The sequence below is a fragment of the Ambystoma mexicanum genome, chromosome 3p (assembly GCF_040938575.1).
Source record: "Ambystoma mexicanum isolate Mex_15411 chromosome 3p, UKY_AmexF1_1, whole genome shotgun sequence".
Lineage (NCBI taxonomy): Eukaryota > Metazoa > Chordata > Amphibia > Caudata > Ambystomatidae > Ambystoma > Ambystoma mexicanum.
This window is the reverse complement of record NC_090925.1, coordinates 467,182,084-467,200,034: the sequence shown is the minus strand read 5'-3', so window position 1 is coordinate 467,200,034 and position 17,951 is coordinate 467,182,084. Positions and strand designations below refer to the sequence as shown.

At 43.6% G+C, this 17,951-nt stretch overlaps 1 protein-coding gene across 10 annotated transcripts in view; it reads right to left on the bottom strand.

Annotated features, from left to right (window-relative positions):
* The window catches only part of BCAS1 (brain enriched myelin associated protein 1), a 675,276-nt gene that overhangs the window by 161,233 nt on the left and 496,092 nt on the right, over positions 1-17,951 (bottom strand). For 6 of the 10 annotated variants that reach the window (XM_069651137.1, XM_069651132.1, XM_069651134.1 and 3 more), the window contains one exon: positions 8,775-8,816. The exons of the other annotated variants lie outside the window; for them this stretch is intronic. In XM_069651137.1, coding sequence (XP_069507238.1) covers positions 8,775-8,816 — 42 coding nt within the window. The remainder of the gene's footprint in view (positions 1-8,774; positions 8,817-17,951) is intronic. 10 annotated transcript variants of the gene reach the window in all.

The window sequence follows — 17,951 nt, the reverse complement described above, 5'->3', positions numbered from 1 at the left end:
GGGATGCTTCATGCATGGGAACAGTGTTGGTGTCCACTTGTGCTGTATGTTTAACACCTGTCAATATTCAGTCTATACATTGGACCATCATATGGAAAGATGTTGCTTTGAGAGGGCTATTCAATTCACAAAAGAAGTTATCATGATTAACTCTTAAATACGGCTGATTTAATAGTTAAGGTGTACACTAGAAGTCACTTTGTATTTACTTTACTTATCTTGTAAGTCTGGGGTACGTAATAGATAGAGTCACGTCCTCTACAGGAGTAAGTACAGGGCAAATCAAAGTTACTCATACTATCTTTCCGTGAATTGACCCCAACTTTCCAAAAGCGTGACAGGCCTTTGAGAACGTGTGTGCATACAGTAATTTATTTGTATAGGTTAGGTATGTTATCAAAACCCATGCAACTTTGTAATAATTAGCCCAGAATGTTTAAAATTAAATATGTGTCTTCTAACATATGCCCCGAGGCCAATAATTCTAATAGCAATATTTACATCTGGAAGTGTTCATTTTGACTTTATATATCCTGCTGAGAGTCTGCTCAAACAAAATATCGTATCACTCAACATCAATAATTGTTTTATTCAGGAACTGTAATTAAATGAATGTCAAATGTCAAATGTGACTGTATTTATTACAAATGGTCTTCCTGACTAACCCTTGGGGTCCAAATTACCTTCTTTTCATCCAGTTACTCTCCCAAAGCTTGAATCAGGACTATGTGCTCCATTGAGGAAGTATATCAGCTGTCCCTTGTACAGATTTCGTTGATTAGCACAGGACGTTCTTCTAAGGTACTTTCTGAATTCATTCGTGAAAGGTTTGGAGTGGAGGGTGTGATGCTGGAAATGCATCAGAGGGACAGGGCCTCCGTATCCTTGTTCTTTACTTCTTTTTATTGTGTGTTCTGTCGTGTTTTCTGCACATGAGTTCATGTGGGACTCCTGGCAGTGCAGCTCTCTCCTTTGGTTTGGTGTACAGACCCATGGGATACCCTTATGGCACCCATGGGTAGGGGTACAACCTTGTGCCCCCAGTGTATGTTTTTGGGCACCTGTGTGGTGGCAGCTCCATGCTGAATTTGACAGGTGCTGTGAATATCCTCCATTTTGGCATACCCAGGCCCTGGCATTGGAATCAGTTGATTCCTGATATAAGATGGCCCCTGTGTCCTCTTGCTTTCTATTGCCTGTTACCTTGTTTTCCCAAAGTCCTGAGAAGCCCTGACTCTGTCCCTTCTTCCTGACTGGATGTTGGGTGGAAGTTCCATATATGGTGTGTTGTGAAGTCCAGGCCAGACTGGCTGGAGCCTTCCCAGGGACATTAGGTTGTGGATACACCCTGTGGGTGGGACCTGGGTGAATGGAGTGTGTGGCGAATATGCATTCTGTGTTGTGGATGTCTAGTATCTGGTGTTTGACGCAATGACTGAGAAAGCCCTGCCCAAAACTGGTATGAATGCAGTGTGGAGTGTTGAATGGCTGGGTACTTGTCCCAATACACATACATTGTTGTGAGTGTCTGCAGAGAAGTGAATGGCCTGAATGCTCTATGCACCTGATTGGATGCCTGCCTGCATGAATGCCCTTCTGACCGATTGGTTGCCTGAGTGTGACCCGTCAGAATGAATGGGAGATCAACTAGTATATCTGGGGCCTCTCACCGCTAGAATTTGTGTTCAGAAGCTGAAGAGAAACTGGAGTTGAAATTGAAGCTTAACCTTGAAGCCCTACTGGAAGAAAAATCTTGCTGTTGCTCTACTTCATCAATCTGAAAGCTGCTGTGTCTCCAAGGACTGACCCAGAGAGGACCTGGTAAGGCGCCCTCTTCCAGAGCTACAAGGGACCATCGTGCACCAGCTGATCTTTGACAAAGCTCCCTGGTAAACAGGCCTACGACAGGCTGCCGACCGGGGACGGGGACTGCCGTGGAATCCCAAAGAGAAGCGCCCGGATTGTTGTCTGCCACCGTCGATGACCGATATCGCCGACTGGAGCCGTCGTGCTCCCGTTGCCTAAGAACTTTTAATTTACGGATGCGCTCATCCGCACCGCAGCCCGCCTTATACTGCCGGAGAAGGCCAGGCCGTCGACACACCGAGGAGCATCTGCCGGTGGGTTTCCTGCCACCCAAAGACCACAGAGACGCCGACGACTCGACGCCCTTGCTGGGCCACAGTTCTTCAAACTCTTTGTGGTCCAGAACTATCGACATCGAGGTGCCCCGCACGCCTCTTCGTTGCAGGACGTTTACGCTTCCCCGTCGATGAGCACCGCTAGGAACGAAACTACCACTTCACCACCGTAGTTCACTTTGTTCATCGCCGGAAGTTCGACGACCCGTGGCTCCTGTCTTAAAGGGAGTGCACTCAAGAAGGGCCGTCGATTTCCCGACGAGAAACTCTACAACACCAGGTACCTTGGGGTTGCTGAACTATTGGAAAGATTCTTGTGAACAATATATGGACTGCGCTTGTGATATATCTTTATTGTACAGGTTGCCCAGGTGGGGGGATCTCCACACAGAACTGTGTCTAACGGTAGAGGCCAGTATTCTGCCTATTGTTCTCATCATCTTGCTTTCCTCCTATATCTATTGTTGGTTTCTTCTGCAAACTGATTTGTGTGTCATTTAACCGTACAGTTGATGCACTTTAATGTGATCTAATAGTGATAGTGGTACCACGTAGAACTGTATATTTGCCATTGTAGATAACCGAGCACAAAGTGAGTTATCATGATATTGTACATAACCTTGAACATTAATTATATAAATACTGTGTTTTAACTAATACAGTGAGTGGAAATTCCTTTGTGGGTGCTTGGGGATTACACTGTACTTAGGAACCAGCCTGCATCACCTCCTGAGAAGCTAGGCCTTGATTGCTCGTCCATTGCTACCACAATAGAGAATCTTGGCTGGGGTCCTCTGTGCCTCTCCTCTACCATATAGAGAGCAGAAGTACAGACACCCCCCTCCAGTCTTTACAGAGGGGTCGCTGCACTGCCCATACATCCCATGGAGGACACTGAACATTTCGGAATACTGCCATGCACCTACATGCACAAAATTGATGAGTTGCCATTGTGTGAGTCTATCAGGAAGACCCACTGACTCTCAACTGCAGGGAGATTGCAGGGCTGCCAACTCAGACAGGGAGGAGCCTTAGTCAGAAAACATAAATACAGATAGCGGGATATGGTAGGTCTTCCAAAGGAGAAAATCAGGACTGAGGAAGATAAGAAAACATTTTTTTTAAGGAAGTGAACGTGACCAAGGTCTGGTTTAATGATAGTGACATGGCCCAATTGTCTTATCTCCTACAAAACTGCTACGTTAAAATGTAAAAGTTGAGAACAAAAAAGTGTGATCCAATGAGTGTGAATTCACCCCTTATTTTTGAAATAGGATCCATTCCATGCTCCTACCACTCACTTAAGCAGGAAGTGGCGATCAGCAAGATTATTATTCCACAAATAGGGAAACAGGCAGCATAAGTAATGCAGGAGTAGAAGAAGCATTTTGCCTATTATAAGCCTAGTAGAAACACGCCTTCCAATGGAAAGAAATACTAAGGGAAAACAGCCTCATAGCAGCAATATTGCGGGAGTAGAAGAATCATTTTGCCTATTCTAAGCCCAGTAGAAACACACCGTCCAATGGAAAGAAATACTGAGGGAAAACAGCCTCATAGCAGCAATAATGAAGGAGTAGAAGAAGCATTTTGCTTATCATTCTAAGACCAGTAGAAACACGCAGTCCAATGGAAATAAATACTGAGGGAAAACAGCCTCATAGCAGCAATAATGCGGGAGTAGAAGAAGCATTTTGCCTATGCTAAGCCCAGTAGAAACACACAGTCCAATGGAAATAAATACTGAGGGAAAACAGCCTCATAGCAGCAATAATGCGGGAGTAGAAGAAGCATTTTGCCTATTCTAAGCCCAGTAGAAACATGCTGTCCAATGGAAAGAAATACTGAGGGAAAACAGCCTCATAGCAGCAATAATGCGGGAGTAGAAGAAGCATTTTGCCTATTCTAAGCCCAGTAGAAACATGCTGTCCAATGGAAAGAAATACTGAGGGAAAACAGCCTCAAAGCAGCAATAGTGAATTATTTATTAGTAGCAGTCAGCACAACTGGATCATGCTGCTGAGAGTAGGGCCGGGTCTGTGTGAAGGGCAACTACAGCGTTCATGCATTAGCCCACAAAATCAGGAGCAAAGAGATTAGCTATAGGTTTGCATGCCTGTAGGTATGTCTGTACAGTAAAAGCTTGCTCACCGGCAGTGCGAGATGTCAGTTAATAGAGCATTCCCGTTTTATCTACGGATATTATACCTGTGGAGCAATGGGGCGCTATACAACCATGTAACAAGGATACAGGATACAGCAATGGGGACAATATAGACAAAACTAGGGAGAGACTACAGATAGAGGATCCGGGTTAAGGAGGGAAAAGATGCCCCAGTCGAGATTGGCAGGTTCTACAGCAGAGTTTCCGTCAGTGGCATAGTCAAGGTGTGGCATGAAGGAATAGGCCTGCTTTCATTTACCCTGGAACCAACCAAACCCACCCCTCTGCCTTAAGGTTAATCATAGGGATAGAATAGTTACAGTTGTTAAATCTAGTAAGGTGTACGGTACAGCACTGTTTTTGTTTCATGAGAGCCAATCGCATTGCAGATTGGCTCAACCCGCTCTACATGAGAAGACATTCAGTCCATTTTTGGTTTTGTTTCATTTTTAATGGACAAGTACAACCAACGAAATGCTAAATGAAAAGCATTTTATTCCACCTGCTACTTTTTCCTTGCAAGCATCTCTGCCGGTGGACCTCATCAGAGGCCATCCGTGCTCTGGGGGGCGACCTCTACTGCGGGGGAGGAGGGGTGAAGGGGTCTCTACTGCACCAGTGGGCATGGGGCAGGAATCTATACAGAGGGACTTATCGATGGAAGCACTATTACATTGTCTGGTAATAGGCGACTATGAAAGGCAGCCTTATTTGTCAAGAGAGGCAGTCTGCAACCCTAATTTATATAAAAAGTTAAAGATAAAAAATGTGAGAAAAGTCTTTTTATTCCATCAAGCAATTTCCGGAGCAATAAATAATGAGACAAAAGCTTAGGTTGAAGCCTACTTTAAAGGATAATCTGCAGACATAATTTATAGAAAAAAAGTGAACAATACAAGTCTGGACACCATTATTACCTCATAAATGAAAAACCGTAATAAACAAAGCAGAAATAGGAATATTTTGCAATTGAAAATAAGCATAGGCTGACACCTAAAACCCAGGAAGTTTTCAAAGCTGCAGCGGCTGCACGCAGGTCGTGCATCTGACCGAGGAGGAAATACGCCAGCTAAACTCCTCATGACTAGTGGCACCAAGGCACAGGTTCTATCAAGTTCATTTGGGATGGTATGTAATTCATGGGTTGGCCATCAATGGTGGCGAACACAGTACACAAAGGATTATGGAATAACCCAGAAACACAGGCTGCAGATGAAAAAAGTGTGCATGTCAGAAGGCAAAGTCATCAATGCTCACTGTGAGGACTCCACCTTTTAATTGTAGAAGTATTGAGCGAGGGAGCTCATAAAACAGCTCATGGTGCGCAAGCCAGGTCCTGGAGGCATGCAATCCAGTCCGGTTTTCGGTATTACCAAAATGAATATTCATGATATACATTTGCATGCAATTCATCCAAATGGGGAATTATTTACATGTCCAGCCGGTAGGTGTGTAGGCCTGAAGACAGAATTTGTTGATGGGATATCAAGAAGTTTCAGACTTGCTACACCGTCTATGTCCTCACCAACATAATGAAGACACCAATGTCTCTAAAGCAGTACCTGAAAATGTAACCTATCATACAAATGTGTGGCTGCAATGCGTTTGATATTTAGTCTCCAAAACCTCAAGGTCAATTTTAATAAAATGGTTCGTTTTTTGTTAAATATATTTTTTCATAAGCCTACGATGGCAACATTAGCTTTTTTCCATTTATCTTCATTAATCCAGCTTAAAATATTTCTTTGTTAAAATTTGAATGCAGGATTTTAATTGAGAATAGTAATTTCATGTGCTGCCCCCACCATGACAGTTCTCTCTGATCAGCTTACATAAACCATCAATTTCCCATTAAATGCTCAAAAAGTAATCACTTTGAGACCAAGCCAGCACTGAGGCACAAAATGGCGGCGACCCGGCATGCTCGCTAGAATTTCTCGACAAACACAAAACATTTGTGGATCGTATTACCGCCCTGACAGCCATAATCTAAATGATGCTCATCCAAAATGAAATTACCTAGGTGATAGAGATTGTTTACTTGATAGGAAAAGTAGATAATTGCTCACTTGAGAAAATTGCCAGGCCTATCTTTTATAAGATGTGCAAACAAATGAGGAGCTGGAGATATCCATTTGTCTGCCCTAGAAGGGATACAGACTTAATGAGGCACATATATTCTATGTGACCCTGTGTCTCTTGTGAGTTGATAAGCAAAGACTGAAAATGTATTTTTAACTTTTCCAATTATGTTATTTTGAACGGTGGAGCTGTCTTCAGTGCTAAATTTCCCTGGGAGCTATGTTTACGAAGAATTGCATTTCCTAACCGGGCGGCAAGACAACAGAAGCAGACAGGTACATTGCAAACCCATTCTTAGCAGTAGGGCACTAAGACCCTCATCATCTTTAATCTTTTTAAAACCCATCCGCTAATATCTTCCATCTACGACAACTTGTTTGTTCGGAGATACAGTTTCCCATCATTACCTTACCTACTTTAACACATAGTTAAAATTCTCCCACAAAGATTGGCCATTCCTTTTCAAAGAAAACAAAACCTTCCAAAGAAAGTGCAGGTGTTCGTGGTTACAGCATTGCTATAAAGCTCTTTCTGCAAGTCCGAAGAGGCAGGCGCCTTTTCATTGCCCTTAGTTTCGATATATGGAATACGTCAATTCGCATAGTGCTTGCCGCAGGAAAGCAGCGAATCCCTTCTGAGCTGTACCCATCTTGGGATGGCAGAACATGCACTTGCCCGTGGTGCCACCCGAGGGAAGCACGCCAGTTCGATGGTAGGAACTTGTCTAAATGTTATGCCCTTTTCCAGTTGGAGACTTTGGGACAGTGCTGGACTGGAGATTTCCTGATGGGCATCCGTACCGTGGGCTCCTTTCTGAGAGAGCTCGGAATATTTTATATTACTGTATGCAGCAAACACAATTAAGATGCTATGTTTGCTGGCACAGTGTAATATGGGGCCACTTTGCAAAAGCAATCATAGTCCACTCCTGCTTTGGGAGGACGAAGAGGTCCCACTGGACATCTCAAATTCAATCCAAGACTCTCTGAAGCAGAGCCAGACAACAAGCCCAGGCCTTCATAGCAATTCCCTGAACGCTACAACTCTGAGATCCCCTTTTGGGAGCCTCCATGAGGTGTTAATGGCTGCTGCGGCCATTAATGCTGTAAGTACCGAGCAGGATCTGGTTATCTGTTGAGTAGCACACAGTAACAACGTAAACAATGTCAGGAAGAAATGACTTGAAGACAAAGCGTGGGCCAACAGGAGGCCACATCCTGAATGGAGGGACCCTCACTCACTGCCAGTGAGGGACACAGGAGAACCTGTGTGGACGGTAGAGCAGAGAGAGAACGTAGCAAAGCAGGGAAGGCAGGTGTTTACTGACGGATTGAGTTCAGTGGTTTCTGATTGCCCAGCAGGAATGCCAAGGGCGGAAGTGAGCGCCCACTTGGGTACCATTATCATCCCCTCAATAAAAGTATGGAGGAGGGGCCACGCTGCACACCATTGTAGAACGGCAGGTGCGACCTTGGTATTTCAGGGTGTGTGTGGAGAACGTGCACCCGTGCAGCAGATGTTCTGCAATTCCCTCATCGTGGGAAAATGTAGTGGTTGCAGAGTGGATCTTCCTGCACTTTATGGCAGGACAATGGATCTCCATTCAAACCCAAAGATCTCTTTTTCATTACAATTCATTTAAAGCATACATGTTTTGCCATTCATTTTCAAATCAGGGCAGGGGTCAAGTCGTAAATATTAAAGTGGGGGACTCATCAACAAACGCAATGGGATATGATGTCGCCAGAAATTAGCAGATCAATGTGAAAAATGCACGTTTCATTAAATTGGCTTTGCATAACCACCCACATTTCACAGGACAAATGTCATTTGCCCTTCATAAAATTAACACACACACAAAACCAAGAGAGGGTTTTTGCTTCTAATGGTGTTTTGAAAACGTTAAAAGGTGTGCATGTTTTAAACTCCAAGAAGCAATGCAAATGTTTTCCCTGGAACTTGCAGTACCGAAATGGGACATTTCACCTTTAGTTGTTTGATATTTTTCATCAGGTTATATAGTGAAGTGGTGAAGTGTCCAGCTTGTAAATCTTAGACTGCTGTTCGATCCCTGAGGACTGCTTTAATTCATAAATTCAAAGAGGACATTCATGTTTCTCAGTTTAGCTGGGGGGGGTTGAGTCCACCCTCTGAAAAAAGTGGGTGGACTCCGTCCACCCGCGTGTACCCTCGATTTGACCCCTGAATGAGGGGCAGGAAGTATATAGAGATTAGAACCATGGCACTGTCTTAAGGTTTTGCTCTAAACACAGCACTGTCCAGGTAAATACAATGTGTTTTTGGTCTGCTGCAATCTAGAATGGTTCGGTTCAGCTGTAGATTTAAAAATTTAAATAAGATGTTAGACTGTTTAATCTTTAACTTACATTTTCAGTTGGTTCGCTCACTTGCGGTTCTTCTTTGATGGACTAGAGGGAGAATAAATGAAATATCAAGTGAGTCCAGGGTTGATTCTCATGAGCACAATATTTTGTGGCAGCTTCTACTCCAGTGAGTCTGTCTGTTCCAAATGTATAAGTGTACCAACAATATTTAACAAGCAAGAATGAAAAAGGAGGCTATTACCCGACAGACGAATTAGAGAGTAAAATGCTTACAAAGCATGCTTTGAAAAGTGAAGCTGTCAAAAGGCATTAATTAAAAGAGAGCATGGCCATACATAGAGATAGGAGGCCACCACCAGAGAGTAGGCATCACCATAAAAGGGATAGAACAGGGCATTAGTAGAGCTAGGACATGGCCATGAACTGAGAGACTGCATGGCCAGTGATAGAGATAACACATGTCCAAAAGCAGGGAGAAGATGCTACCATCGCTAGAGAGCGGACAGTGCTATGAAACACCTAGGAGATTGCTTTTAATAGAGACAGCACATGGCTATCAATAGTGTAAGGACATGTCCAGTAACAGAAAAAAAGGGCATGGCCATTAACAGAGATAGGATCTATCAATAGAGGAAACGCCTGGCCACCAATGGAGAGAGGACCACTCCTCTTGAATCTGTGTACAAAGCAAAGACAAAGCAAAGACCCAACAGAGAACAAAAGGCAAAGATTGAAGGCCAAAAGAGAAAGAATTGATTTGAAACTAAATTTGTTGGCACAGTAAGGAAATCAGTAGAAGAAAAGGAAAGCAATGCATGCATATTGTCAGACTAATCAATGTATTTAAAAAAAGCAGGTGTTATCGATTTATCACTATGAAACATCTACTAATAAACCAGAGGAAATCCTAGTCCGGGCATATTAGATCATATCTTTAATGCTGACCTCCATAACTAAATTCAGACCCCAGCTTGGGGTTATGAGGCATTTTGTTGCAGTAACACATGCCCCCTATAATTTGGTACATGTGCTACTCAGAACCATGACCTACGGTTAATATACACCGATGCTCGAGGCACAACACATCTAATAAACAACAGCCACCGACTTATTATGGTAGGGTGTAAATGCAACAAAAGTGATGTTACAGCAAACCGGCCTATGCTTGGCCTCGTTGGATAAGTACCTGTTGAAAGAAGGACCTGCCCCAGACACTATGGACTATGAGGACATCGGGGCAGCAGCTGTTTTATATGGTTTCATCTTGCCTTTCTGGGTAATTCTGATGGGTGTGTTAGTGTCAAGTGATAATCAGTTGTCTCATGCCTGGGCGCTAACTCTTTCTTTCTCAGCTAAATGTGCTAATCTCAGGCTTGAGGTCCACGTTGAGTAGAAAGTGTTCCTGAATACGGCATAACTAAGATGAAGTCTGAAAAATATTCCCATTGGGTTCTTATCTGTTCTTTAGATAATCCTCTCACATATTCCAGAATAAGAAGGTCATAGGTATTCAGCAGATGTTAAGGCTTTTCTGTCCAAATTAACTTGAAGAGAATAAGTGGCATCTGGAGAATAGCCTATTGAGTAGCAAGCAGAGCAGATGCCCCTGTTGCAGATGGGCAACACTGATGATGTAAGAGAGGAGGCAGCAGAGGGACTGAGGAAGGCACATCTGGTGATACAAGTGATTTTGAAGAAGAAAGGTCAAAGTTTAAAAAGAAGGTGAATAGATTGCTTTAGAAATATATTCTGCAGCAACTTGCACAACTATTGAAAATACTCATTGGTTGACAGCCAATGGTGATATCATTTATTTAACTGTAAAGGCATGTTCTCCAGTTCACCAGTAGGTCCTTTGGTGCTATGGAGAAAGAATGAGAATGTGAAATGCCAGAAGCAAGCAGCAGATATTTAAACAGTAACAAGCACAGGTAAGAAAATGATAACCAAGGATCAAAGTAAGAAACATCCAGTCGGACAAGCAACAGAAAAACATAGGAGTGATTGTCTGTATGTGCAAATTAGCAGGAGGCTTACAAAGAGTGCAGACCACTGTAGCTGACACTCACGGAGGGCAAGATGATGACACTAGTTAGATTGAAATCTCACATCTGGAATCTGGCATCAGAGTGTGCCTAATCATGCCTCCTGGTAGCTACTAGATGGAATTGGCAATGGCGGTGATGTAATTAACTGCCAGAAGATGCCTGGAGATGTTGATGGCCGACATGACCGGGTTGAGAGATGTAGTCCAGGCATTGTTGGGTGTACAGGAAGTGATGACAAACATGGCATCAAACCCCCAATTCTAGAGGTGGCAGCTGACAGGGGGTAGGTGGTCATTGTAGGTTTGCCTCCACGACAAACCTCAGTGATTCCTCAACAAGACAGTTCCTCTTCCAACCCCCCTTACTGCATCCATCACAATCCTGAAAATGTTCACATCCCATTGCTCATTGCCCACTAGACAAGTACTTGGAACTGCTCTGAGTCTCAATGACATCATGTCTGAACTTGGTCTCACAAGTTGTCTCACAGCATATTCAGGCAGACTTCATCCGCTGAGTGCTATACAGTCTCCCCAGCCAAAGCTCAATGCTTGGCATCAGTGTTGGTGACTCTTGCTCTTTCTCCCAGAATTCTCTTCTTCCCATTCAATGAGGAGGTCATCAATCATGGTTAAGCTCTCTCTTTGCCATGCATGAGGAGACTATCCATTTACATATCAGTCTGATCCTGTCAACAAGGGCAGCCCACACAGAACTGCCTTTCAAATGAGGCAGAAGATATGTCTGTGGCTGCTTATGGTACTTTTGCTCAGAGGACATTTGCCTGGCATTCTGTGCAGAACTGTTCTATGGGCAAGATCAGACCGATTTTACAATACATAGGGCCTCATTACGAGTCCGACGGTAACCGTGCCTGAAATTCCGGCAGGTTACCGCCGGACTCGTATTAACATTCCACCTTCGTGATTCCCGGAATTACCGAGGAGGAATTCGGTAAATCCACATTCCCATTGAGTCCAATAGGACTCAATGGGAATGGGGAAGTGGAAACACCACATCCACCTGCAGGCGGCTGGTGTTAAACCCGCCAGGTCAGACCTGGCGGGAATGACACCTCCCGCCTGCAAAACTCGAGATCACCCGGTCCGGAAACAACAGTGTTGGCGGGTTTATGGCCACCGTTATTTCCAGACCGGGTGACTCGTAATGAGGCCCATAGTATCTTCAGGTATGGCCTCGGGGGCTACAACGTGACTGTGGTCCTACTAAGTGATTTCGAGCCTGAAGAATGTGCTATTTTAGCTTCTGACTGTTCTCAGTTGAGTATTTCTCACATTGTTCGTTCATTTTGAATCAATTGGGGTTTTATCTTAAGTGACTAGTGCAATCTAAATGTGGGTGCTTGCTTTTTATGCCTCGAGAAGCAGATGCGCATTAGCTGAATCTCTTTGATGTTGCACAAGGAAGAAGAAAATGCTGAAACGTTCCTGGCTTGCTGTTGGTACTTTTCTTCAGAGGATTTCTCCCGGGAATTGCAGGCTGAACGGGCCTCCTAGGCATATACTAATGTATATTTTGAACGTGTGTATTTTTCCGCTATAGAAATGGATGGGGAACTATTTAGAGGGCTACAAAGGGTTCTAGCTCAGGTAAACTTTCACAAGGAATCTAATGGCATGGTTTAAAGTTGCTGGAATGGCGCCCCTAGTCCATGAAGACTTTGTAGTTGATTAAATTGCAACCCTGCAGGATGAAATTAGAACTGATACTCATTTTGCTTAACAAATGGCAATAGCTATTTTCCTTAACAAACCACCATAAAAAAAAAATCTGCAAATGCGCCAAACTTTAGTACAAGTCATCTGGGAAAATGAATACAGGAAGATCTGGGAAATTAGTCTTATTGACTTTCAAAAATGACAAAAAAGCCTATTATGCAACCATCATGCCACCCAAGAGACAATTCGCTTTTGGAAAGTCATCTGATGCTCGGCATAAGGAGGCAGCCAAGGGCAACAGAGAACAGTTGAACAACACCATCAAAGATCTCAAGCACAAGCAAGCAGACAGACATCACTGAGATAGCAAGAAACACAAGGACAGAGACAAGCCAGATAACATGCTGTCATCTGATGCTCGGCGTAAAGAGGCAGACAGGGCAGCAGTGGAAAACCACACTAACATTTTGGTTACTTTCTAGCCCGGACAACACCGGGTATATCTGCCAGTAAGACTATAATGCAAAAGGAGATACTTTCTTGCTAGGGCACAGATTGTTATCTATGGCTTCAATGGGATGCCAGTAGCATCTATTTTCCTCTATGAATGTTGTATCCTCTTATTTTGATGTCAATGCCGAAGAATATGGCATGCATGATCAGCAGACATGACCATGCATGATGGCAGAGAAGTATGCCAGTTATTTTCCTTTCCATTTTTCAGTTTCTGAGTGCTCAGGTAGGAGGGAATATGGTATTTTGTAATGGTTCTCTCATGACCTCACTCTGTATGCCCTTCAATGCTGGTCCACTGGGAGAGTGCAGGTGGTGGACAATGAATGTAAGGGGATCATACACCACAAAGAATTATAGATGGGTAGCTTCCAACGGTTCTATGTCATTTCATCGACACCCATTTTTACGACAGGTGTTTTATGTGGAGTTTTTGCAGAAAAACTCGTCATTTATAAAAATATATTTTCGGGGGATTCCCCCTCCAAGCCCCCAATCCCCTATCTATTTTAGCTTATTCCCGACCCCCCCACCCCTTTATATACTCTTCCCCACCCCCACAACATTTTCTAAAAGTTTTTTGGGCAAACACCCAGCGTAAAAAACACCCATCATAAAAATGGGTGTCGACGAAAGGATGTTGTACCCTTTCAACAACAGCAGCGCTCTGCAACTGCGGCTCTCCAAATGTTTTGGACTACAACTTCCATGATAACTCCCCATTGCCTATGCTGAAAAGGGCTGATGGGAGTCATAGTCCAAAACAACTGGAGTACCAAAGGTTGCAGACCCCTGAACAACGATATGTATTCCAGCTTGGAGTGCTGACTGACATCATAGTGCAACTCCGACCTTGCATTGGATATCTTTCAGATGTCACTCAATGGAATGCATCCATGTAGTGGATAGCTATCCATCTATAATTCTACATATGATATAATATGATATGGCATTTATAACGCACCTATATACAAGTGTTTAGGTTGTAGTAGGTTAGTGCCAACAGAGCAGACTGTTTGACCTTTAGTTCAAGCTCAGTGGAGCATTTCCCACATTGTTTGCCAGTACACGTCATTGCCATGTTTCGGAATCACACTTAGATTGAATCCGTGTTCCTTTTCACCACTGTAAATGATACTATTTCTGGCCTCAGTCCGGAAATTCTGTGGTTATTTCTTGACAAATATATGAAGCACAGTTTTGACAGCTGTGGAGAGCCACTGCATAATTCAGTAACCTATGGCATCTGTGTTCCTTCTGTGCCTCAGAGCTCATGGGTTTTCTTCACGTGGTGAGCTGTGTGCATCAGAAGGCACAATTATCGTCACCTATTTAAATAGTTAAAGGTGCTGAAGATACAAGTCTGTGAAGACATATTTTGGCATTACAGACTTTTATTATGAGCATATCACTAATCAAAAATACACCGATAGATACGTTTGTGAAGAAGTGCTCAAATACTGTAGGTATGATAATTTGTGGGTACAGAATAGTATTAGTATATGGAAATATAACCAGAAGCAACATAATATTTGCTAAAAACACATAAGTGAAAATGTTTGAACAACTGTAAATTACATGGAGTGGAACACCAATGTGTGCACTTACATGCACTGCACTCATCCATGCAAAGTGCAAACAATGCATGTTAAACCAGGTGGATCAGTGTTCATACGCATTTCTAACAGTGTAAAGATCTGCAAATGCCTCCCAGCAAGTGTTCCTGGAGGGAGGCATTTACAATGGGTTCCGATGGAAACTTTCTGCTTTTAGGAGAAGATAAAAGCTGAACAGATCACTTTGAAGGTTTTCAGATACTCTTTTCTCTTCTAAATAGCACAATCAATGGTGGGAAAATCATCGATCCACTCTTGATATCAAGTGCCATGGTTAACGTCCATTATGCAGCATCATCCTCTCAGCCAGCATTGTGCTCCTTAAAAATATCCGTTTTTGCCAGATCTGTAAGGGTATCTAAGGTTTTAGCGGTCTCCAAAAATACATGGCACCATGGTATATCTCTCAAAGAAAAAGGTTTCTCTTCTATGAAAGTAGAAACTCCTGAGACTGATGGCACAACCAAATCGGGTGGAAAAATCTGCCCGCTGTTCTTTCACCCAATCTACAATATCTTCGACTTGGAATTGGGAGAGATGAGGTTCTGTTATTGTATAACATTTATAATAGACCTGTGGGGGATAGTACGCTAGGCATAGTGAATTGTCTCCACAGGTTAACTGAACTCCAAAATCTGGTCATATTGGTCACAGGCGATTTTAATCTGCAATTTGAGCCTTTGAGTCAGATTGTAGGCATATGGGAGGATCAAGGTGAGGTGTGGGATATCCCTAATGTTAAGGCCGACCCTCTGGATAGAAGCCATTGGTTTGCATTAGATACAGCCCAGATTTTGTACGATCTGAGGGCTTGTAACGGTATATTCGGTACAGACCAAGTAGCAAAATAAATTTAAGTCGGTCCCAACGGACACTCTGTAATCGACTATGCTTTGATAACAGGAAAGGACTGGCAAGGGTAAAGGATTTTGGGGTGATCTGTAGACCCAGCAGCGATCACTGTTCCTTGACTTTGCTGATCACCTTGAATTCAAAATGGGAAAAGTCTGTAGATTGTAGACCATACTGTAGGAAACAAGATATTGTCCTAACAGGGAATGCCCATAAGGCGGTAAGGTGGGCGAAGGTGACCGAGCAGGTGTATACAACGTGATCTGTACAGTGCAATTGAGGATAGCATGGATAACATCAGAAACCCAAGAATTGAGGACGCTGTCATTTTAGCGGAATTCAAGATACTTAAGGATAAATTGGTAGCCGTTCTTTACTCGCTCCAGCCAGCGAGTAAAGAAAAGAGCGGCTGTTGCCAATAGTTGGTACGATTCTCAATGCTGGGAAGCTAGAAAGAAATTAGTGGCCTGCGCTAAAGATAGATCAAAGTCAACCAAGTCTGAGCTTCCATTGTTAAGATTATCTTATAAGAAGCTCATCATTGGAAAAAAAGCGTGAATTTTCTGCTGAGTACAGGACAATATTGCATAAAGCGTGCTCAGAAGAAGACTGTATTACCTTGGGAAAATTAATATTGTGTAAAGCTCAGGGAAAAGATGATTTGCTTGTCTGTCACATTTTGTTTGCAGACTCGTGGTCCCATTTTCACACCCGTTACCAAATGCAGGATACTCAACTCTCTGATGAGGTCCAAACATCAGTCAGGCAAGAGCAGTGATGTGAAGGGATTACGTTTCGCTTACTTGAGGTGGAAGAGGCGATCAATGCTCAAAAACATGGGAAAGCAGCAGGACCAGACTTTGTCCCAGTAGATTTTTTTTTAAACAGGACATCAAAGTTTGGTCTATACTCCTACACCTATTATTTAATGCAATAGCCCAAACTGGAAGAATACCAATTTCTTGGCAAAGTGCGATATTAGTTCCATTGTGCAAAAAGGGGGGAGGGACTCGCCAATGAATTAGCACCTGATTTCTTTATTGGATTCAACTGGGAAAACTTTGCTGATTAGGATACAAGAATGGGTAGATAACAATAGTGTTATTACCAATTTGCAGGCTGGTTCCAAGAAGAATAAATGTTCATGGATCAACGCTTTATCTTGTTTCTGCTTATTGAGAACTATATCAAGCTCCTAATGGTCAAAATGTATGTACTGTTTTTAGATCTTAGAATTGCCTTCAATAGTGTATCAAGGCCAGTCCTTTGGGAGAATCTGCATAGAAGAAACTGTCCCACTGAACTGATTGTGTTATTGTGCAAATCGTATTCTGAGAACTTTGCAGTGGTGAGATACGGTCTGGGGGGAAGTGACACTCTCACTTCCTGTCACCAAAGGAGTGATACAGGGTTGTGTGATCGTGCCCCTCCCATTCTGTCTCTATGTTCAGGCATAATCGATGCAATTGTGGTTGTCAGGTCTGCCCCAGGCTGGGAACAGAGAAGTTTCCCACACCCTTCTATGCGGATGACACTATGGCAGTGGTCTTCAAACTTTTTTGGCCTGCGCCCCCCCCCTGAGCAAAATTTGGGCATGCCGGGCCCCCCCAAAAATGCCAAATGGACAGTATGTACAATCGGCTATGAACTATTTTGCGCTGTCACCGCACCCTACTCCCAGTGTAGTCCCTGGGCTCCCCCACCTGCTCCCATCACAGTCGCTGGGCTCCCTCATCCCACTTCTACCCAGTACCTGGGCTCTCTCCACCCCATCACAGACCCTGGGCTCCCCCCACCCTGTTCCCAACACAGTCTGAGGGCCAGTGGGAGGTGGTGAATTTTTTAAGTGGAGGGGAATAAATATTTCCCACTAAAATGGCATAGCAACCGAGCGCAGCCAGGGAGCCCAAACCAATCAAGTGAGGATCGGGGGGTTTTCCACCGTGAATTCTTTTTAAAATAATGGTTTCAAATGTTGCATTTTTTAGGGGGAAAGCATGTTATTTTTGACTTGACATCTATGATAGATAAAGGAAATCAGCTCAACAGACCAAAACAAACACACACACCTTCACATAGCAATCACTATAATTCATACGAGCACCCATCACCATACACTCACTCATAACACAAGCATACATGTATCCGTACACTATTTAAATAAAAAAATAAATGAACATAAACATACCTTCTGCAGGGACCTGCGCTTGGGTGCTGAAATGCCCCACTCCAGGTTGCTCTGTCTGTATGTGCGAGGAGCTGCAGGAGCACCCCCTCGCACATACATACATGCAGTGCCCCAGCAAGCATTTCCAATGAGCTATGTAAGGCTGGCAAAGCAAAACGCCCCCAGCCTTGCATAGCTCAGTGAGCATGTGCGGCTGGGGTACTGTGCTGTCAAAGGGAAACAATGTTTCCCTTTGACAGTTCAGCCAGCCCAGGAACACTCCCTCAGCTGGAAAAATCAGCTGAGGGAGTACTCAGTGTTTCACTGGGCTGGCTCCTCCATAA